Here is a 22,804-nt window from a genome sequence, read left to right as displayed (position 1 = left end):
TTTCTTTTGTATAGAAGCAATTGACTTTTGACAGTATTTTGCACTTTTTCCTCTTTCGTTTGGTTTTTATAAAATTTTCTTCTGCATATAATTGCAATATGTTTTTTACACCTTACACGCCTTTTTGTAAATATTTGCAATGTAAGAAAATGTTGATTGAAGCTTTATTTTGTAAAAGATTATGCTTAGCCTTCCTATTATGCAATAAAACTTTTTCTGAACTTTCTAACAATCAGTGTATTGATTTGAAAATATTGGGTGTGACTACTTTGTAGCTTTTCTGTGGCACAATTCGTACAACTGGTGGCTCACTAAGAAAAATCCTCTACGATCTATCATCTATCTATCTATCTATCTATCTATCTATCTATCTATCTATCTATCTATCTATCTATCTATCATCTATGATTTATATAGCCGACCATCTCACACAAGTGATTCCAATAGAAGAGAATATCTGTAGCTCAGGGTTGAAGTGTGGAATCCCTGGTGCTCTCTGAGCTTGGCTGTTTGCTTACAGACATTTCATTACCCAAATACAGCAGGTAACATCATCACTGCGAGTGAGTGTGAGGGGTAATGAAATGTCTGCAAGCAAATAGCCAAGCTCAGGGAGCTCCAAGGACCTCATATAAGTGACTCTGGGCAGTTTACAAGATTAAAACAAACTCACCAAACGTAACCCCATGCTGCCTAAGGATAAACTGTTAATCCCACTTACCATCAATAGTAGCAGAGCTAATTTGCTCCCTGACCCACAATGGGAAAACAGCCACAATGCTTTGTGGAAAAACTAACAGGGTTGGAGCCATCTGAATCTCTGGGGGGATGCTGTTTAACATATTTGAGAAGGGTTTTAAAACATTTATTTCAGCTGCAAGTGTGGTGGGAGAAGCTGAACACAGTCTGAGCAATACTGTAAATCTGATCTTTAAGCAGATAATATGTAAATTTTAAAAGTTAAATTGAATTGTTCTACTGATGATTTTGGACAGTATGCTATTGCGTATGTCTTAATTGATTTTGGTATTTTAGTGACACTAAATTAGTTTTTTATTATGTTGTCATGCTTGTGTAATGTTATGTGAAGATTTATAACTACTAGTTTTGTGTGTGTATGTATGTGTATACACACGAACACACACACACAGTTCTTCAGTTCTTCTGAAACAACTTAAAAGATATCTACTGTAAAATCAGGCTCATGAATCAGACTTGGATTAGCTTACAGTTAGACTGCTCTGTGTAATCACAAGGATGTGTGCTGTATGAGAAAAGACAGTTAAATCTGTCTAGTTAAGTTTGTTAAGTAGCTGAATGCCCTGCTTTTTAGTATGATCCTCCAAGGTTATAAATCTCCACCTGTTAAACTTGTCTTTATTTTAAATGACCTGCAGATAAACCCTCTGCAAAACAGTGTCAATGACTTGTCTGCAACTGCTTGGGAAGTACTGCCAACCTTTTCCCAGATCCTGGTATGTGCTATAACCTTCCATGATGTAGGTCAACCAGGGAAAACCATTTTAAAGGGCAGCATGCATGTATGTATGTATGGAGAGAGGGAAGGTTAGAGAGACTTATTTGCCAGATGTCCCCATACCTTCTCCAGAGAACTAGCATCCAGAGAGATCAGAAAATTCACTGAGTTTCAGCAAAGTAGGAAATAACTACTTCCAAAGAATAGCAGTCAATCAAGTCCAAAGATATAAGACTTTATTTTTAACATACACACAAGCATACACAACATTACAAAATGAAAAGGCATCTTGATTCATATACCTTATTCAAAGATGAATCAGTATGCTGTTTCTAATCCTTCTAAGCAGAGTTTTAAAATGGCAAGGGAGTAGTTAGCAATTTCCAAATAAGGAGTGGGAGAAGGCATTATGGAAATGACACCATAGAATAACTACGCATACCCACAGACACTGCTGAAAATGGTGGGCTGGTGGAGCGGTGAGATGCATCACTTTCAAGAGAAAGAAAAGAATATAAGTGGCAATAATTATCTTGTTTCAAATCAAGATAGGAGGACCTTCACACCTAAATTCATCACAAATATAAACATACCATGGGCACTAGATACCCTCTGGTGTCCTAGCTTCTGGTCTCACAACTTATGATTAAAAATTTTAAAAAGGGAAAATGCTCCACTATTTAGGCACTTTTGAACGTTATGTAGACACTATCTAATATGTCCTCTGTGGTGCTAATTCATTATTAAAATGATAGAAACACCCTTGAGTCAGGCTTGACTTCTTGTTACAACCATGCAGATTTTCGGCAACAATACAAAAGGAATAATGATTATCTTCTTCAAGATAATCCAAAATGTTCTAGAACCATTTTTGGACTTCCCAGTGTAGTTTCCAGTTCTGGGACTTCTTGGTCATCTCCTGAGTAAGAACAAGCTGGGTCTGACCCTGATTAACTTTTTCAAGCTCAGTCATGGTAATTTAAGGTCTCTTGATAATTTCTGTCACTCAAATAAGCCAGTGTGTGACTACAAGCAACTCAACAAAGAGAGTTCCATTTGGGACTAGTATTGTTAATTGTCTTGGCAGTTTTAGTTTTAATGCTGTCCATCCACTTGCTGCAATGAGATTTGAGAAAAGCTTTTCATCTGTTGTTGAAACATAACATAACCCAATAATCAGCATTTGTTTAAAGTGGTGCTATAAGAAAGCATCAAGTATGAAGAAATAGCCCATCTGTTTGGAAATTACAATTCACTCAAGTTTGTTCCCGATTAAACATATGCCATAGAGTTACTCTGAATGTACTTTTAGTGTTTAACCAATCAGCCTTATCTCTGAAGTTTCAAGAGAATGTATTGCTGTAATTGGAAGAGGCAAAATTATGCTGAATAAAGTCCATGTGCAGCTTTCCCATGCTGCATCAAAGCACTGAATGCTGCTGTTCATGGCAGAAAAGGATCATTCTTAAGATTTAACTTTTGTGTGGACAAGCTGCATTGAATTTTATTTGGTATCTTTATGGCCAAATGAGCAGAAGGCACTTGACAAAGGTATGCTTCTTAAAATACATGTAGATTTGTATCAGCTAATGCTTTTTTTTTAACCACAAAATACAGTACATGCATTTCTAGATGAAAAAGCACCTACCTATGAAGGAACATAATCAACAACCCTCCATTTTTCCATATGGTATCAAGCAGGTTAAGTTATACATCCATTTATGATGCTTAGAAAATTATATGAAGTTTTCATTATCCCTAAATGTATTATTAGCACAAACTTGGGTAAGTATAATCAGAATATGATAATTAGACATAATATATGCAACAATCAAATTGTATACATAATATTCCTGAACTTTAACTTTTGAGATGCAAGGTGTGTAATTATATTTAAAAGTTACAAAAATGGTACCTAGAATAATTTTTTATAAACCGAAATCACAATAATGAGGCAAACAAGCAAGCAGGGTCAAGCAGTGTTGTCCAAATTTAATTAGTTGTTTTGCATAAGATACATAATACATTAAAATTAGTTGAGAAAAGAACTGGTCATTTTTGCACATGATCAATCAAAGGCATTAGCTGTGTAAAACCATGGCATTTTCTTACGGAGGAAAAGGCATTCAGAATTAATTTAGCAAGGCTCACGATATTTCACATAAACCTCAGAGAATGGAAGAGGCAAGGCCCAAATGCACCACATGTTTGTCATTCCAATTATTTTACAGAACAGCTTTCATTCCACGTCAATTTTCAAAGCACTCCTGAAGTTTCCATAGCAAGGCTTTTAAAGAAAGGTTGAAGGATTACATAGATTCAAAGACTCAGTGGGCCTCTAATTCCTTTTTGATCTCTATAACGTATGGATGATCTTTCCCATGCGCTATCTCCATGATAGCAATTGCCTGCAAAAGGGGGAAAAATACAATTGATTCAGACAGCCTTGGTTTATGAAATGTGCTCATCAGGGATTCCAAAGAGTCAGAAACCTCTGACTGGTTTTTGTCTCTTAAATGTACCCCATTGAAAACAGTCCATTTGATTGTAAGTATCAAACCGTATTTTATACACAGCACCTTTGATCCTAAGAGATCTCTGAGCTCTTTTGAAAGGCACAGACAAGCAAAAAGTTAAATGACATTATGTCTACTTTTCTGTTGCAAACTTAACAGAAGAGGACTTTTGCCCAGGGCTGTTTTGAGCCACATTTGGGCCTGTTTATATTAGAAAACTATATTACAAGATGGAGTTTGGGTAGGCAATGGGAGTGAGTGATACTTCCTCTATAACTTAAGTGACCGTCTAAGTATCTCTGCTTTAATCTGTGCTGAGACTCTTGTCATCAATTGTGCCACGATTAGGAGGGAACGACCAACGTATTCAAACATTATAGACAAAAAAATGGCACTTTTAATTCCTATAAATGCTGACCAGCAAATCAAGTTGTACAGCAGTATTTGTACTTATAAATTGGGGCAGTTTTCTCAAGATTTCTTTTTTCTAGAATGAATCAATCAGTGAAAAGGTTTCTGTAGGCAAAGATCTAAGTTAACAGTTTTGCAAGCAGTTTCAAAAGGATTACTAATTCACCCTGACTCTTCAAGTTGCTCTGTGCAATTAATAAGCCCCCAAAACTGAATAGGATCAGATTGCTGTCATTATATATGTAGATTGTGCTCTACATGAGGCTGCCCTCGAAGACCACCCAGAAGCTTCAACTGGTCCAGAGTGCAATGGCGCAGGCAGTGACAGGCCCACCTCAGTATGGTCAACGCCTCTGCTTCACAAGCTGCACTGGTTGCCAGTCTGCTTCCAGGTGCAATTCAAGGTGCTGGAAATTTTAATAATAATAATAATGCAATTTGTATTATAGATGCTTCTCTAAAGGTGTTTTCAACTGGAAGAACACAGCCAACTACAATATGATGTACAACATTTTAAAAATCTTTTTGATGTAATTCCACATCATTGGAAATCATTAATAATAAAAATGAAACAAGGATAGGATACAACTGACAGTTTGTCATAAAGCACCTTTCCCAAGGTTCTGAATGAATATGGGTGCTGTTCAACAGATGTATCTTATATGGAATGATCGCAGAATTAACTAACATGGCAGAGAATACAAGAATATTCACAAAAGTGAAATCAGTTCTAAGCAAATTAACAAAATCAGCCATGACTCAATTTTGATGGAATCGTGCGAACTACCCAGAATCAAGTAGTAAAAAGCCTTTATCCTACATGAATCATCGATTTGTTTTAGCTAAATTGTCCTCTTGAATTAAGACCAAATGGAAAATTAAGACTGATGTATAATTTATGTCAGCTTCTTTCTGTGGTAGTTGCTTCCATTAAGCCTAGAATACTGAACCACCTTAGAAATCCAGCTTTCTTTTCATCTTTGCTCTAGTTTCTAGAGAGCATTTATCATCGCTGTCTGGATGCTGATCCACTAGTACTCAGAAGGCATCCCCAGCAATTGTCCCCCACAGAATGCTTTGTCCCCCAAAATGAGAAAAAGGAAGCACAATCTGTGTCTCCACATCTATTGCTCGCACACCCTTCCTCCCAACACCCAGGTTTTTGTGAAGCCACAGAGAAAAAAATATTTTGACTACCATATGCACTAACATTCAAACTAGCTACTGAAATGCAATCTGCTTGGTGCCATATGTCAGCTTTGACCACAGCCAAGAACATTCAGTTTCTGAACAGCTCCTGACTGTACACAAAACCACAAAAACTCAGAACAACTTTTCAGTGAGGGATCTTTTGGAAAACCCATACGCATGAATTAAACTCAACTCTCTCTTTCCACCACCTTAATTGAAGATTTGGAGCAATTGTGAGAAATACACTTGAACAGAATTCTGAGTTCTAAAATTAATTATTTTGATAGGGGAGGATAATTCTTTCAGTAGTGTGCAGAAGTTTCATGTACGATCCTATATATATTTAGCAGAGAGGAAATCCCATTGAGGCTTACTTCCAAGTAGGAATGCACAGCAAAGAACATTCTAGTGCAAAAGCACTTCGGAAAGAACAGATATTCCTACGTAAAACATTTCTATGTATGACATGAGGATTCAATTTAAACTAACACTGCTATTCTGCAAAGAAAGTAAGTATACCTTCTTGAGAGCCTTTACACCAGCTGGTCTGTTTTCCAAGCCCATGTAAAGTCTTCCCAGTTTTAGCCACATGGATGCCACATTGAGGGAATAAGGAGGATAGTGCTTACTGCAAAATATAAACACACATTTGCTTGTAAAAGAGCTTGAACTTTAGTTACCCAAGATGTATCTACAACAGCTCTGCCTTAGCTTAACTTGACCATGAGGGCAGAATTTCCCTTTGCTTTAGAGACAGTGGATGTTTCACAGTATTCTCATGGAAGGGACTTTGGTCAACTGATGCTCAATCAAGAGATCATGATTTTTTACATGCATTTAGACAGCCATTCAGGGAGGAGGCAGTCCAAGAGCTAAAGTATTAGCACACCAGACCATGGTGATTTTTTAGCCAGCCTAAACCAGCTTAGGAAATTAGGCTCTGAGCCCATAAAAACTAGGCAAGGATCAGGGGTGATAAATCTGATTTCAGCCTCAGGGGAAGAGTGTGCTGTTGTGCTTTCCCTATCGCCACTCCCCGCCAGCTGATCTATGACTTCATACTGGCATCAGATGCAAAGGGAAAGAGCTGTACTCCCAGCTAGAGGGAAAATTATGCTCTAAGATAATTTATCGAGGAACCTACTGATTCCTGGCTCATGCACCAATATACACAATCCTGAGGCTTACAATGCTAGTGGTGGTGCTTCTCTGCCAACGGGCTACGAAATGTAGCCTTTTTAGAGCAATCTTGTTTATAGCCTTAACACTAAAATACCTCAAAGTATAAAGAAGCACTATAAGTCTGCCATTTCAAAGAAAGACTGGTTCTTCCCACATGGAAGATGAGCTGGTCCTCTAGATTTTGGACCAGGACTCCCACAATCCTTTCCTTTTGTTCATGATGGCTGCAGACTATGATAGCTATATTCCAAAGCACCTGGAGGCAATCGGATTGCCTATCTGTGTCATACAGAAGTGCCCACACCTCAGTGGCTCTTTAAAATCTCAGGCCGATCAAATCTCTTTCCAAACCAAATGCCTCTTTAGCTAGAGGAGCCTGCTGAAGTGCTTCCTGCAGAGCTGCCAGAAGCCGGCTGCAAGAACCTGCCTCCCTCTTCTTCTAAAACTCTGCTCAACTTTGTTGGTTCCTAATCGCCATTATATAATAATATAATATGGCAAAATAGAAAACCAACCATTTGCAGTAGCATTGCTGGAGGCAGAGAGGGATGAGCAGGCATATTGGGGAGGAAAACGTGGGGAGCGTAGGAAGCCGCCTTATATGAAGCTAGACCATTGGTCCCTACAGATCTGTCCTGATACTACAGCAACAATCCAGTTCACACAGCAATTTTTCCAGCCCTAACTGGAAATGCTGGCAAATGAAGCTATGACCTTTTGCATGCAAAGCATCCGTATGACTGAGTTATTGTCCTCCTCATGAAGGATGTAACAGCATTGTGTAGGAAAATCTCCCAGATCAGTAACTTGTATGGTGCTTAAGGTCAAAACATCTATCTATCCTAGCATTCTGTTTTCTGGGTCAAATCTGCTTCATATTCCGTGACATCAAAATAGATCCATTAATGTTCTTGATACTATGACTCCTAAGGCATTGAAAGCAAGAGGTCAGAACCCCAAACAGTCATAGACACTGGGCAGATTGGCTCATGATATCTAGGAAGAGGAGAACAGGAACAACAACAAAACTTGAGATATCTAATGATAGAAGAGGCCAGAGATCCAAGAAAAGCTTATTATCGATCTCAGAGAGCCTACCACTTGATGGGCCCTGGGGATAAAGTTCTTTATAAAATTTCAGTCATACTGGATTTGTTTAGATAGTCAAGATCCAGAGCTTCTCTTTCCAGTTGCATTACTCGATGTTTCTCTAGAGCTTTTCATCTAATCTTCCAGAGAGGTTTCTTCTTTCTGTTATACATCTTTAACCAAATGTCAGTATAACTTCCTAAATGTGTAAAGTAATTAAAAGTTGTTACCTCAAGACAGCTGATCATCACCATAAACAGGCTTATGTTGTCTTAGATAATTTGATATTGGCACGCACACCAATATATTTACAGATGATATTTGTTTCTTTGTTCATTGAAATGGAAGCCAAAGGTGTGTTTAGTTAGGTATATTCCTTTATAGATATTTCAACTTATTATATTATATAAATCACGAGAGGAAAAGTGAGGTACCTGTATGGCTTAATAATCTTCTGCCCGTAGCGCAAAGCACCCTCCCAGTCTTGCATGTACAGACAAACTCCCATGGCCTGATACATCATATGCAACATGTAAACATTACTCTCTGCAAATACAGAACCCATCTTGTCCAGACTGAGCTCACAAACCTCCAGCAGTTCACCTGGGGGTAAGCCAAGAGTCAAGGCACATAACGAATGAGAACTATCAAGCTACATTTCCCAGGTTATGCTACTGAGCATTATATCCCATCATTACCTCCTCAGCTGAAACCACAAGGATGCATTTCTACCCTGTCTTGCTCTTTGTTCTTAGGGACTAGAATTTAAAGAGATACTAATTGTAAATATGCAGGCTGTTAGGGAGAATCTTCCCTGAGGGTTGAGAGGAATTGTGCTGATGATGGCTTAATTCTCACGACATTTTGGTCTTTGAGGTGCTGCACAATTTCAGATCATCTTTTCGTGTTGTTTAAAATCTACACAAAACAATGTGAGGCTGATTGTAGATTGACAGTAGGATTTTGATGATACCAAATATTTTCTCTCTCTCATTTCCATCCTAGGGAGACAGAGGATGTCTTCAGTAAAGATGGATGGAAATGTCAACCTATTTCCAATCCATCTCAGTTTTATGTGAGTTTGTTCATGTGACTGTTCCATCCTCTTTCCAAACCAATCTGTAAATCTTTTTTAACTGTATGAACATTTTGATATTTATTTTCACTATATCTACAGTATTTATATTTACAATACACTTCATATATTATCTTAAATGTTCAGTTTATGATACCAGCAGGCATGCATGCATGTATAAATAAAAATTCATATACCTTTTTATGCTGAGAACTATATTATAACATTCAAAGAAGGACAACTGATTTCTAATCTGTACATTAGTCCAGGAATTAGGATGGCTTAACAATGCAGTTCAAATGAAATTCTTAAGAGTTCCTAGTTCAAAACCAGTGATGTATCATAACAGACTAGATGTAGACAAAGTACCTGAAAGTTAATGTTGAGAAGACAAAGGTACTATTGATTGAAGTACTTCCTCATTTCATGAGTTAGAAAAAGATTCTCTAATGCAATGGAGTGGTAAATCCCTGAGCTTGGACCATATGATGACTATGTCAAATATTCTTTTTAAAAATTTAAAAATTAAAGATTTCTTTTCTTCAATAATGAAAAAGAAAAAAAAAAGATTTGAGAACTGTAACCCATGTTTGTGGAAATTCATTTTTGGACATGCCTCAACAAATGGGACTGCTAAACTGAATTGAAAATTCAGCTTTGCAGAAATGGACACAAGAAATATAACACCAAAGGATATATTTGTAATGTTTGGCCCTCCTGAATTCCTCAATCACATTTCTGGCATATCTGATCATATCTCGCACAGCCTCCGCTGACAGAGGCTCATTCAGTTTACAGATTTCCAATTTATCTTTGTCCTGAGGGAAGAGTAAAGAAAGTTACAAAGGCTATTCCAAAGACAAAAAACAGATCCACAGACAAACTGGCGGTAACTAAAAACTGATCATAATGCTTAAGGCATCTTAAAACTTGGCTCCTTCTGGATATGTTGGCTAATTTCTATCAAATTCAGCAACCGTGGGCTAACTAGTCATGAGGAGATCTGGAGGGCCCAAAATTAGAGAAAACTGACAAAGAAGTGAGTTAAAATTAAGTACAACTTTAACATTAAATTTCAAAATGAGGTTCTGTCTTGGTTGGAAGGCTACAATTTCATCTATAAGGAGATGGTTGCTGAGGAAGTTAGAGAGTAGCTTTCGGTTTTAATCCATAAATCCCTACACAGTTTGGGGGGGGCTCTATGACTCTACCTTCTGGCCATTTCACCCACCTGTCCTGAACAATGGAATGCTTTTGGAAAAGGGCATTGCACGGTAATAGAAATAAATGCTGTAGCTAAGCTACAATAGGAAGGGAGGCAGGCAGGAAATGTGAAATGAAAACTGAACCTGGGTTCCAATCTCTCCTTAGCTCTAGCTGACCTCAAATACCCTAAGTCTGTTTTGGGGGTCTCAAGTACTGCAGACACTATAAAAATGCTATATATAGGAAGTATAGTGGTGTGATCCCAGTCAGTTTACCAATCTAAGTAATAAAACATGTGATTAAATGGTTAAACCGGCTTACCTTTTCTTTAGTAAAGCATTCCCTACAATCACAGGTAAAGAAATAGGAATCTCTTAATCGATCATTCCTATCTTCTGTTGGATATAATAAGTCAATGTAACTGGTAAAAATCTGGGGAAGGAAAAATGATAATTTTCTAACAGCACACAGATCTTAATACAGCCCATCTTCTACATACATATATACTGATCCATGCATATGAACCTCAAATGGCAATTATTTTTGAAAACTACACGGCATAGTGAGCTGCATTCCAATGTATGCAATTCATTTGCTCCTCCCTTCATGCAAATAAGTAAATAAACAAAAAGAAGACTTAGTAGACCCAAGAAAATCACAATGCCTAACCAGAGTTTGTTACTGGATTGTGAATCCTGGTTTGTTTTGCTTAATAAACATAACCCCAGGTATAGATGCCACACTAAGTTATCAAAGCTTGGCTTTTTAATCTATCTGCACAAGCGGAAGAAATAGGTTTCATGCACGAGAACTTGCCCATTGATTCTATGGCATTTATTTATTTATTAATCAATCAATTTCTATCTCCTCCAAAAATGGGGACTCTGGGCAGTTTACAATAAAATCAGCAATTAAAACCATAAAAGATATAAATTACAATAAAAATGACCAATATAAATAGAGAATAAAACAGATATAAAATCCAAGCAGTGAAGATCTCATTCATTAGGGAGGACTCTATGGTGCCAGCCACCCCCAGGAAGAACTATTGCCTTTCCCACCCCAGGCAAGGTGGCAGAACCAGGTCTTCAAAGTCTTCTGGAAGGCTGGTAGCAAAGGGGCCTGCCTCACCTCCAGGGGCAGAATGTTCCAGAGGGCGGGGGCCACTGCAGAGAAGGCCCACCTCCTGGACCCCACCAGGTGGAATTCCCTACCGATGGGGTCCATAGCATGCCCTCTCTGCATGATCAGGTGGGAAAGGTCGATGTTATGAGGATGAGACAGTCCCTCAGGTAACCTGGCCCCACGCCATGTAGGGCTTTAAAGGTCATAACCAACACCTTGAATTGGACCCGGAAGCAAACTGACACCCAGTGCAGCTTGTGCAGCAGTGATGTCACATGTGCCTCAGGCACCATTAATTGCCCTCGTGGCTGCATTCTGGACCAGCTGAAGCTTCCGGATACTCTTCAAGGGTAGCCCCATGTACAGTGCATTGCAATAGTCTATATGGGAGCGCATGAGTGACTGTTTGGAGGGCATCTCGATCCAGGAAAGGGCATAACTGGTGCACAACACAAAGTTGCACAAAGGCCCTTCTGGCCATGACTGCCACCTGCTCTTCCAGCAGGAGTCATGAATCCAGAAGGACCCCCAGATTACGCACCATGTCTGAATGGGGCAGTGCAACCCCATCCAGAACTAAATATGATAACTTCCTGGAAACCGAGGAGCCCTCAACCCACAGCCACTCCGTCTTACCAGGGTTCAGATGAAGCTGTTGTTCCCCATCCAGACCCCCACAGCCCCCAGGCACTGAGGAAGGGCAGGTACTGCATCACTTAACTCTCCTGGGATAGAGATATATAATTGAGTATCATCAGCATCTTGATGATACCTCATCCCGTGGTGATGGATGATCTCACCCAGCGGTTTCATGTAGATGTTAAATAGGATAGGGGAGAGAACTGAACCCTGCAGCACCTCACACAAGAGGGGTCGAGGGTCGGATCTCTCATCTCCTATCACCACCAATTGGGACAGGCCCTGGAGGAAGGAGGTGAACCAGCGTAAAACTATGCTGCCCACCCCCAACTCCCTGAGCCGACCCAAAAGGATACCATGGCCGTACATCCTGATTTAGCCCTCAATACCAACCCCCTTTTTTTTCAGTTCCTTCCAAATATAAAATAGGATGTCAAGGTCTGATGCTTATAGTTATTTCCATCATCATCATAATCAGTTATAAAGTACCTATTTTTTTTCTAAAAATTCATAATCAAAAATATATTCACACATAAGGAAAACAAAATTAAAATGATCTTATTCCCATTTTGAATCTCTCACCTAAAATAAAATGTTATAAAACCAAGAAGGAAAACCAACTATCTAACTGCTCCACAGGAGATGCAAATTGTTCACTCTGCCTGCTCTTCATTGTGTCCTTCATTTTCTCACAACATGCCTATGGCAACTTGATGTTAGTTAACAGTTGCTTGTTTTTATTCTATAGCTAGTGCATCTCAATTGTTTTTCTCCAGGCACAAAACATGAAAGCCAATTTAAACATGCGTGCTCCCTTCCCTGCACACAGTGGGAATTTTTTGACAGATTTCTCATGCAATAACCAATTGAACCAGAAGGTGGAGGCATAGGCCATACCACCAAAGATTAATGAGTGACAGTTCTACTCTACTCAAGAATCTTTTTTCCAGAAATTCAATTAACATTCTCTCCATTTGACCTGTTTTCCCAGTTTGTTAAAGCGTTTGCTCTATGGCACTTTGTGTCCAAAACAGATATAAATGATGAAGTCAGGCAACCAAAGAGATCATGGTTTTCCTGAATAACCCCATAGCGATCAGGAATGCAGTAAAGAGGTTCTACCACCATTGCCATGGCAAACTCAGATGAGGATGAATATGTGGGGAAGTGAGAACTTAACATGCCTAAAACCCTTGTTCTTCACCATGAGAAAGTGCTTATTTGTCTATTTATCCTGTTACTTTTCTCAGTCTCTACATATAGGTGCCTGAACTAACATACAGCAGTGTTTTTGCAGCAATAAAATTCTGCAAGCATATTAGGGTGCTAGAGTGCAACTTAGTCTCCTTAGTCACACATTCTTTGCTAATGAAACTCCACAATGTCTTCTTTCTCTTTTTGGTTAAATTGCATTTAGCCAAAATGTCCCACTCTAAGCAGTTGCCATCCAATCATATTGAAGATTGGAGACAAAAAGTACATTTATCTATCTATCTATCTATCTATCTATCTATCTATCTATCTATCTATCTATCAATTTATTTATTTCCTATCCCGCCTTTATTATTTTTATAAATAACTCAAGGCAGCAAACATACCTAATACTCTTTCCTCCTCCTCTTTTCCCCACAACACCAACCCTGTGAGGTGAGTTGGGCTGAGAGAGAGAGTGACTGGCCCAAGGTCACCCAGCCGGCTTCATGCCTAAGGTGGGACTAGAACTCATAACCTCCTGGTTTCTAGCCCATTGCCTTAACCGCTAGACCAAACTGGCTTTGATTTTTTATTTAAGATTCAGGGAAAGAACTGAGGAGGAGGAGGAGAAAGAACTGGGGTTGCCATCTTGGGCAGCACACTGAAAAGAATCACAGTTGATCAAATCCCCAAAGACAAACTCTTGCTTCTCAAAATTTAGAGTCACTATCTTCCAGCTGGAAACCAGGTTAGTGGGGTACAGGTAGAGGGAGGGGGGCACCATAAATTTGACAATACATACTTCAGCAATCCTGCATGCACAAAACATTTGCCCTTCACTGTGTGAAGTATTCCTTATGCATCCCATATGAGCACATAAGAATTGTATATTCAGTTACCTCGTCTCCTGCTTCAATCTCTTGAACTGCTCTGACTTCAGCCACTGTCCCTTTGTAGGTAACAATCACATTGGGGCAACAACTGTGGTTCATAAGTGCCACACTGAGAAAAACAGAAGATTATTGTTAGGAAGCAAGCAATACTCTGATTTATGCAAAGGTGTAAGATATATTTCTAACACTGGAAAAGGTTAGCACAGTGTGAAACGGAGATAACAATTTGCTCAGTTTATAGAATTTGTTGCCACAAGTGGTTGTTTCAGAACATGTAGTACACAATGTAGTTAAATGCCTTAAAAATCAGTTATTTTAATGAAGCGGAGTTCAGCATGTGTTTAACTTTCTCACTGAAGCCACTGTAATAAAGTAATTTCAGTGCCTGGTTTTGGTTGGGAAGCAATCTGAATTTGTATGCTTTTCTACATTTGGTGTATCTACCCATCCCAACTGACTGTATCCAAGTGTTAATATATTACACAAGCGTTATATAGTATATTACCCAAGTATATTACCCATCCCAACTGACCACATCTACAGTATCCAGGCGTTAATATATTACACAAGTGATTATTTTATGGCAACATATTCTGTAGCTAAATGTCTAAGTCAGAACTGAACCACATGCTCCATATTCCAACTCCCAAAGGGTAATGATGATGTCTTCCATTTTAGTGGTTCAAAACATACAGACCAATACCAGCCTTGGTGCACACGATCACCTTCAAGGTTCCTTTTGCCAAGTCATTAATTTGTAGTCTCCTTACATGGTCTGCTATGTCCTGCTATTCCTTCTTCCAAACTGCTAAAAATTGAGATATGTCCCAAGCACCAACAGGTAGTCCAAGAGTATCTAGCCTATTTCTGATGGACTTTAACACTATACCCTATAAGCTACACAAATAAAAGGGAAGTCACATTGCATTTTCTCCATGGGTCAGTTGGCCAGCTGGAACTCTTATTTCTCTGTTTCTTCTTGACATTTCACCAACTTCATTTTCAACGAGATTCATATGCACTTTCCTATGTGTAGTTACTTTTCCTGTTCATATGTGTCAACTCCATTACCTCCCAACCATATAAATATTAAAAAACTGTCTCTCAACAGTCATATTATAGGGCAGAATCACCTACCTTAATTTACAGTGGGTCTCACAAATCTAATATATAAAAGCCTTCTTAGTAATGGTGAGGAATTTAACTAGAGAGGCCAGAGACCTCAGTGAATCCCTATGCATGCAAAACATGTGTTTTGCCTTTGAAGTGTTTGATGCTTCTCTTGCATCTATTAGCAAGTTTAAAGAGTTGGTTCTCAGAGGCCCAAAGAAATTAGATGTTATGTCTTTACATCACAGCTTTCTCTCTGTGTAAGTAACCACTACCATAACAAGTTGTCATATACCATATTAGACCATTCAACCCTTTATTCTTTGTATCAGTTTTTTGCAAACTGAGTCTCTCTGAGTTCTCATTCCTGACCTTTGGCCATTCTGCCTTGGGCTGATGAGTGTCACCTAAACCATCTGGATCCAAAATATCTGGAGAATTAAGGAAGGCTAACATTTTCTCCAGCATTTCAAACATGCTCATTTTCCAGCCTGATATAGAGATTCAATCTGCCTGTCTTCACATCTCCCAGGTGAAGGTCTCCAAGGAGCCTTTGCCAGTAGAAGTAGACAGTAATAAGTTAGATCAGTAAATTACCTTACTTTACCCAACCCAATCTAATCCAATTTATTCTGTTCAGCAATAATCCCTAATCCAGCAGCAGAAATGCTACCTGGTAAATCAGGTGCTTGGGCTGAACATGAAGTAGATGGAAACAGTGTGTGAGGTACAAGTTGGAATGGGAACCAATGGCCCAAATCTGTAAACAAACTAGAGATTTTTGAACATTTGCTATTGGAAATACGTTAGTAAAATGGGAAAAAGAATATAGTACTACTTCTCAAAAACTTACTTGGGAAATATTGCTGATCCCAAGTGTGAAAGTTCTTCATCTTCAATTGTGAAGCCATTACAGTTAACCTGACAGAAGGAAAAGAGGAACAGAAACACTTCAGATCTTAGAAATAAAAATCACTGGCTTACTTAGCTCTGCATGGAGATGACCCCATTCATCTCTACCATGCTGATTAATCTGATTACAACACTGCTTATTCTTAATTAAGTCTTGCTGTTGGACTACCAAGATTACATAAGGGAGCTTATGCAAAGTTTATTTATAATCTAATTTTGTCTGAAAAAATAAGAACTGGGTAGCCTAGCTGGGCCAGAGCAGATCGTACAAGTATCATAAAAGCTGGAAGGCTGGAAGGAAGTTTTTAAAAATCTGATTTAAATCTAAAGAAATAGAATCGGAATGGTAACCGTCCAGAAAAACATGAAAGTTATTCCTGCTTTAAAATGCTTAAGAAATAACAAAATTGTATTGTATTTGTTTTGGGAAAGAAATTTAGCCAAACTCCTCACTTGATGCCATCTAAGTATGTTGCATTTTATCCCAAAGTTCCCCAGCAGAATTCCTCAAAACATAACATGTGAAACTGATGTGGTTTTCAAAAACAATAGCATGCTTCCAAAAGAAGAAATTTGAATCAATATGCCCACATATTTTATATATACAATACATGAGCAAGCAATCTGTAAAAAAAAGGTGTCTTCCATAGTCAAAATGCAGTGTTGAGGAATTAGTGGAATCACGGTCCACACAGAAGAACTGCCAAGAGGCCACTGCAAAAAATACAACATAGTTTTGCACCTGTGCAATCTTACTTCCTGCACCACTGGTTCAGCGTAAAACTGCAAGTCCATAACCCTAATTTCTTTAACCACTTTACCTGTCCAAAAAGAACCACCAGAGCTGCATTGTCAGGGTATTCTATGTGCTTCGAATAAAAGTGGTGAAGAGCAGAGATGTCATTCTGAATTAGCTCCTTCTTTTCATTGTCAAGCTTATCAAGATCTATGAAGGAAAATACATTTTTTACACCACAAGGACCACTTTACTTGTTCTCAACAGTGAACTCAACCTCAAGATATTATGTTTTTTATGGAAAGGACATCTACTTGAACTGCAGTAGACCACATTCCTCTGATCTTTCCCCTATCCGGTATTACTGAACATGAATAGTATCAGCAAAAATTTAAGAACTAGAACATTCTTAACTCTGTGTATGTTTGTGTGTGTGTGTGTGCATGCACCTTTGAATCAGTCTTGACTCCTGGCGACTGCCTGGACAAGTCTTTCTGGCAAGATTTCAGAAATGGTTTACCATTGCTTTTCTTCCTAGGGCTGAGAGAGAGTGACTGGTCCAAGGACACCCAGCTGGCTTTGTGCCTAAGGCGGGACTAGACCTCATGGTCTCTAGCCTGGTGACTTAACCAAACTGGCTCTCAACCATCAATTATGAACAAAAATTAACAATTGATACCAATGACATGGTAATTCTAGCTGAATAATCATGTTTCACCAAAGGCAAGATAATTCTGAAGGAAAACAGATTTTAACATTGCTCAGATTTTAAAATTCAAGACCTGAAGGTAATTGAAAAGCACGTGTCAAAAATGTCTTCAATCGTACAATAAGTTATATCCCTGATAACCTGTTGCTATTTTTTTTAATCTGATTAAAGAAGAAAGCAGCCTGATAGGTGCCATCTGAGAAGACACCTATTAAAATAATTCTAAATGACTAAATGGTTAAAGCTAGAAGTGAAAACATTTCATTTTGAACTATTACATTTATATATCTACTGTTTTATCGGACTGTTGTATGCCGCCCAGAGTCACTTTTCATGAGATGGACAGCCATATAAATTAGATTAATAAATAAACAAAAATAAGTACTTGTTAAGCCAAGATTATGTTATCATATGCTTGAGAAACATTTAAAGTATTTGCACGGTTCCCTTTTTCCACTGGGACACCTATATTTAATACAAAACTGAAAGTGCTTCTACTGGGTGGAAGGCAGGTTTAAGCTTTGTTTGGGCCCATTCAGACATTCAGTTGGTGAAGGAAGACCCAGGGCAGGGACGGGTACGGCCACATTCTTAGCCCTGCCCTCAGAGCTTTCCTGCACTTCAGCGCAACCTCTCCTGGGGGAAGCCTGCTGTGCAATTGCACACCTGCAGGCTATGCACAGGGGGCCTCCAAATACACATGTTCCATAAATCACTGGGAGTTCAGCACAAGCCATGCAATAGCAAAGGCACCCGGACAAAGTGGGAGGGGATGGAGGGAACCTTGGCCTTTAGGTGACACACCAGAGACAAGACCAAGCGTAAAGCTACATTTGATAAAGCTGGATCTAAGCTTAATGGTGGCAAATAAATGTAATATGTGACACTAGTAGTAATTTAATTACAGGATTGCTTCCCATTTGTTTAACACTTCAATGAGAGATAATCGTTTCTATTGCACTGAAAATTATACTATATTAGCAACTTTTCAAGGGGCTCTAAGGACTACAGGCAAGAGTTTGAGGGATGAGCTGTTCCCCTGAGATGCTTTTGCATCTCTGAGCTAAATTCACAGCCCTCTCTGCCCAGGCAGCTCCCTCTCTTAGAACCCCTGAGTGGGACTTCATATTCTCCAGACCAGGCAACAGTTTGTCCCCCCATGAGAGGGAGATGGGCGGTGAATAAATGTATAAATAAATAAATAAAATAAACAGTTTAGCGACCGATTCCTCTATTGTAAACACTAACAAAAATAGAACACACTCTAGTCCTGTGCCAACTCTTCCAGCTTGCTTTGTCCTCTTAACAGTCGCTCTATTTCTATCTCTGCCATGGGGCAATGTGGGGGGCTGGGGGTGTTCTCTCTCTCTGTCGCTCATACACAACTGTGGAAGATGCAAATTGAATACCAGTGTTTTAGCATAGGGCTTCTGAGCATTGCCAGAGGTTTAAGTATAGCAGCCATTAATTAGCAAGCACATAATAGCTTCAACTCTGTATTAGTGGTTATGTATTTATGTATTTATTATTTCAATCTATATAGCCACCCATCTCAAATGCATGAGACTGGGTGGCTTACAACAATTAATACTACAACAGAACAAAGTGCAATCTTAAAACATTTAAAAAGCATATAAAACCTTCTAAAAGACAAAGTAACAGAATCTGCAGCCAAAGTCTAAAAAACGATCTACACTCAACACAACCACTGTATAGGCTCTACTGCACGTCCAGATCCCCAATCCTGGTGGCACAGTCTCATCTTTCAGGCCTTACGAAAGGCCAGTAGATTGCGGTCAATCTGATCTCCAGCAGGATGATGTTCCACAGGGCAAGTGCCACGACAGAAATGCCTCTCTTCCTGGCCGCCCCCGGATGACAAGACCTGAAATTAACATGTCATGCCCCTCCTGCCAGACCTAATGGGATGGGTAACTGTAACTGGGCAGAGGCAGTCCCTCAACTAACCCAGTCCCATGCCATGGAGGACTTTATAGGTCATCACCAGAACCTTGAATTGCACTCAGAAGGGTTCAAGAGGAAGTTGGTCAGACAAATTGAACTAGTGGAAAGTTGTGGTTTTGCATTTGACAAGGACAGTATGGTGTGTTAATTTTTGTTTTTGAGTTTCTTTGTAATGAATCATGGTTTCACACATTTCTAGGTCCTTGTTGCTTGACAATAAATGCACCCTATTTTCTTTGTTTCAGGGTCTTGCCCATTGTATGCTACTGAACATGTCCATGCACCCTTGACCTGGCTTTGCAAGCCCATAATAAAATGTTTGTGATTGAAGTACTACAGAAAACAAACCTCATCTTGTCCCTGCAAGGCCAAGTGAGAAGGGAGGGGAAATGTAAGTCGTAAATGGGACACAAATACATTCAGAAGTTCCCTGACTGATTTTTCTCCAACAACACCACCACACAAACACACAGAGTTAGCAGCGGTCTACTTCCTTAGTTTACTTTAGGGACATTCAGAAAGTGGAAATCATGAAGGACATGTCAGGTCTGAGTGGCAATGATAGATATACAAATAAATACCAGAGGGGCCAACAATTGGCCCCAGAGTCACTGTCACTATCAAAAACTGCACCATCTCTGACTTTATGCCCCCTGGTGACAAAGCTGGCTGTTTAAAATTTTACAACAGTAGTATCCGCAGTTACCCTTGCTGCCAGGAACATTGTTTGACAAACAGAAATGACATAATTAATAAGCTGGAATTTTAATTATCTTTCCCAAAGTTAAAACAGACAACAGAATCATCTGGGGGGGGGGGGACCTCTGCCATTCTGCTCCTACTATATTCATAGGCTATGTTCAAGCCATCCCAGTAAGTCATGGTTTAACTATAGTTTGTTTAAAAAGCTCCAGTTGGTTTGGGCTTACTCTAAACAGTGGTTAACAATCTATAACGGATGTTTTTATATTTAATGCTAAGCCAAAATCAAAGCGATCAGCAATATAGTTTTGCTTGTTGGATTACTCCAACTATTGGACCAGATCCAGATACCCATCTGTAGATGAGAGTCAGGAGAAGCTGACTTTCCTTCTCCGCATCCTCCCCTCAGCCCACAGCGATGCTTTAAAATGCTCCAAGGATCAGGAAATCTTGCTAAGTGGAAGGGGAGGTTGAGTGCATGGCCATCCTCAAAGTGGGCAAGAGGGGACCCAATCCCACAAATGCCACAACTTATACCATCATTTTCTGCTCCATGTCCAGAAGATGCTTCTGCCCAATATTTCAAATGTTGCCCTTTTCCCACAGTGCCCCATTCTAAGGCAGTAGGGCCTGGAGGGAGCCTCTTGCAAAGATTGGCAAGAAGAGGATGGAACTAGAATTCAATTATTCCCTGCTCTTCATCTCCATCCAACCCATGACAGACACAAAGTGAGTATATCTGTTGAAAAATTAGAAAGCTTTTTTTCTGAAAAACTTATCAACAATCAACAGATTGTTTCCTTTAATTCTACTTACGGGATTCAAATTCTTTTATAGAAAGCAGTTTCTCTGACTCAGTCCTTTCTGGGTGTGTTTTCTGGTAATGGTGCAAGAAAAGAGGGAGGAGGGAGAGAAAAGGACTTGTTGAAAAACCTCCAAAATATGTCTTTGGCTATTTGCAGTTGCTACTTGTAACAATCATCTGGCCCTGTAAAGACTTCAGAGGAGGGGAGGAACAGTTTTTCAAGTTTACCTGTTGTGACCTCCTACAACACATGAACCACCAAGAGACACAGAGCTCGTACTGACATTTGCACACGTACATATTGAATGAGCAGTTTCAAAATCTCTCCCTTGTTTTAGTTGCAAATTTGCAGAAAGCAGCTAACAGTAGCAAGCAGTCAGAAGGCAGACTTTGCTTTGAGGAAAGTGAATAATCTCAATGTTGACAGAGTTCAAAAGCAACGCTTCGCATTGGCCTAAGGCCACTCCTTTGTAATCTTGGCCATTAAATGCGAGTTTGCAGGTGGCCCAACAGCTGAGGTTTCGAGACTTGAGTTTGCATATTTAGTTTTCATATTCCATGTAGAGCTCCCTCCCACTTCCCTGCAAGCTATAAAAGCCCAAATTTATTCCAATGACTTTTCATCATTAAACATCTAATTGTTTGTGGATCACCACTAGACTGTGCTTTAATTTAGAAAAGAAAAAGGGAGAAAGAGAACAGAAAGAAGCAGGGGAAGGGGGAATCAGCCAGACTACCCTGTCAGCCGGCCTTCAGCATCTTTTCTCTATACAGTACCTGGATCGCTCTTGCCAGATAAGCAATTCTCAAACACACAGATTTTCTTCAAAGGCCATGGTATAGGAGATTTAATTTTTCTTTTAATTGAGAAGAAGGGCAAACTGGAGAAGCACAATAACAGTACAATATGGTGTCTTAGAAACTTGCAAGCAAGCAAATTCTCCCTGCAAACAAATTCTGAGACACACTTCTCACCGAACCAAGCACTGCATAGGAAGGACTGTCCAGGTATTTTGATGCCTGCGGGGTATTTCTATTCTCTGTGCACTGTCTCACGATCTTCTACTAAGTTGCCACCCCAGCTTGGTGAAACAGACTAAGATTTGGCCATTCTTACAGTTTTCTGGAGACCAGGGAAGCAGGTACCTATTCAAGGAACATGTTGACATACTATAATATTTTATTCACATTAGATTAAGCTTTTCTGCACTGTTTGCTTTTGATCCAATTTCAGTGGGCTAGAGCCAAACTGGGCCACCCCTATGGCAACAGATCCACTCCAATTAAGACACATTAAGCTTGTGTTAGCTAATTTACACCCCACTGGTGTCAGTGGGTCTACTCTAGATACATTCCAATTGTTTCATCTTTGTTAAGTCACCTTGATTTAGGATGTGACCCATCAATGGAAGTATAATATTCAGCAGGTTTTACTGAATGTCTGAACTATAAAGAAAAGGAGAATCTCAATGTTATATAAAATATTATATTATGGATGTAGAAGCAAACATCATCTAGCAAACAGTTAGTATAAAGGTTTATGGGTTTATTTCCTGTTGCTTCTCTTTCAAAAATAAAGCAGGTACCTTTCCTTCTAGAATTAAACTCATTCATCTGCTGGACCATTACTTTTAGTGATCTAATAAGACTGTACTTCCTATCTACCTTTTATTTTATTTTCTTAAATCTTCTCTATGTTCTGTTTTAAACCAAGCTGTGCTGCCTCAGCTGGCAACGACAGGTTGCCACAGGGGTCATTTCAGAGACCAAATTTCCCAGTGAAAATAGTAATCTTTACCTGGGGAACAGGTTTCTCAGTAACTCATGTATTTTAAGTGATTCAGAAAGAACACCAGCTTCCAAGCAA

At 39.2% G+C, this 22,804-nt stretch overlaps 1 protein-coding gene across 1 annotated transcript in view; it reads right to left on the bottom strand.

Annotated features, from left to right (window-relative positions):
* Positions 1-3,449: 3,449 nt before the first annotated feature.
* SMYD2 (SET and MYND domain containing 2) overlaps positions 3,450-22,804 on the bottom strand; it is a 35,724-nt gene continuing 16,369 nt past the window's right edge. Inside the window, exons 4-12 of the mRNA XM_063303474.1 lie at positions 20,949-21,009; positions 16,842-16,966; positions 15,962-16,029; positions 14,005-14,107; positions 10,469-10,579; positions 9,639-9,759; positions 8,301-8,475; positions 6,115-6,223; positions 3,450-3,885 (exon numbers count right to left, since the gene is read on the bottom strand). Of these exons, the coding sequence (XP_063159544.1) occupies positions 3,805-3,885; positions 6,115-6,223; positions 8,301-8,475; positions 9,639-9,759; positions 10,469-10,579; positions 14,005-14,107; positions 15,962-16,029; positions 16,842-16,966; positions 20,949-21,009 (954 nt within the window). The 3' untranslated portion in view covers positions 3,450-3,804. The remainder of the gene's footprint in view (positions 3,886-6,114; positions 6,224-8,300; positions 8,476-9,638; positions 9,760-10,468; positions 10,580-14,004; positions 14,108-15,961; positions 16,030-16,841; positions 16,967-20,948; positions 21,010-22,804) is intronic.

This window comes from Candoia aspera, chromosome 1 (genome assembly GCF_035149785.1).
Source record: "Candoia aspera isolate rCanAsp1 chromosome 1, rCanAsp1.hap2, whole genome shotgun sequence".
In the NCBI taxonomy this organism is placed as follows: domain Eukaryota; kingdom Metazoa; phylum Chordata; class Lepidosauria; order Squamata; family Boidae; genus Candoia; species Candoia aspera.
This window is presented reverse-complemented; position numbering and strand designations above follow the sequence as displayed.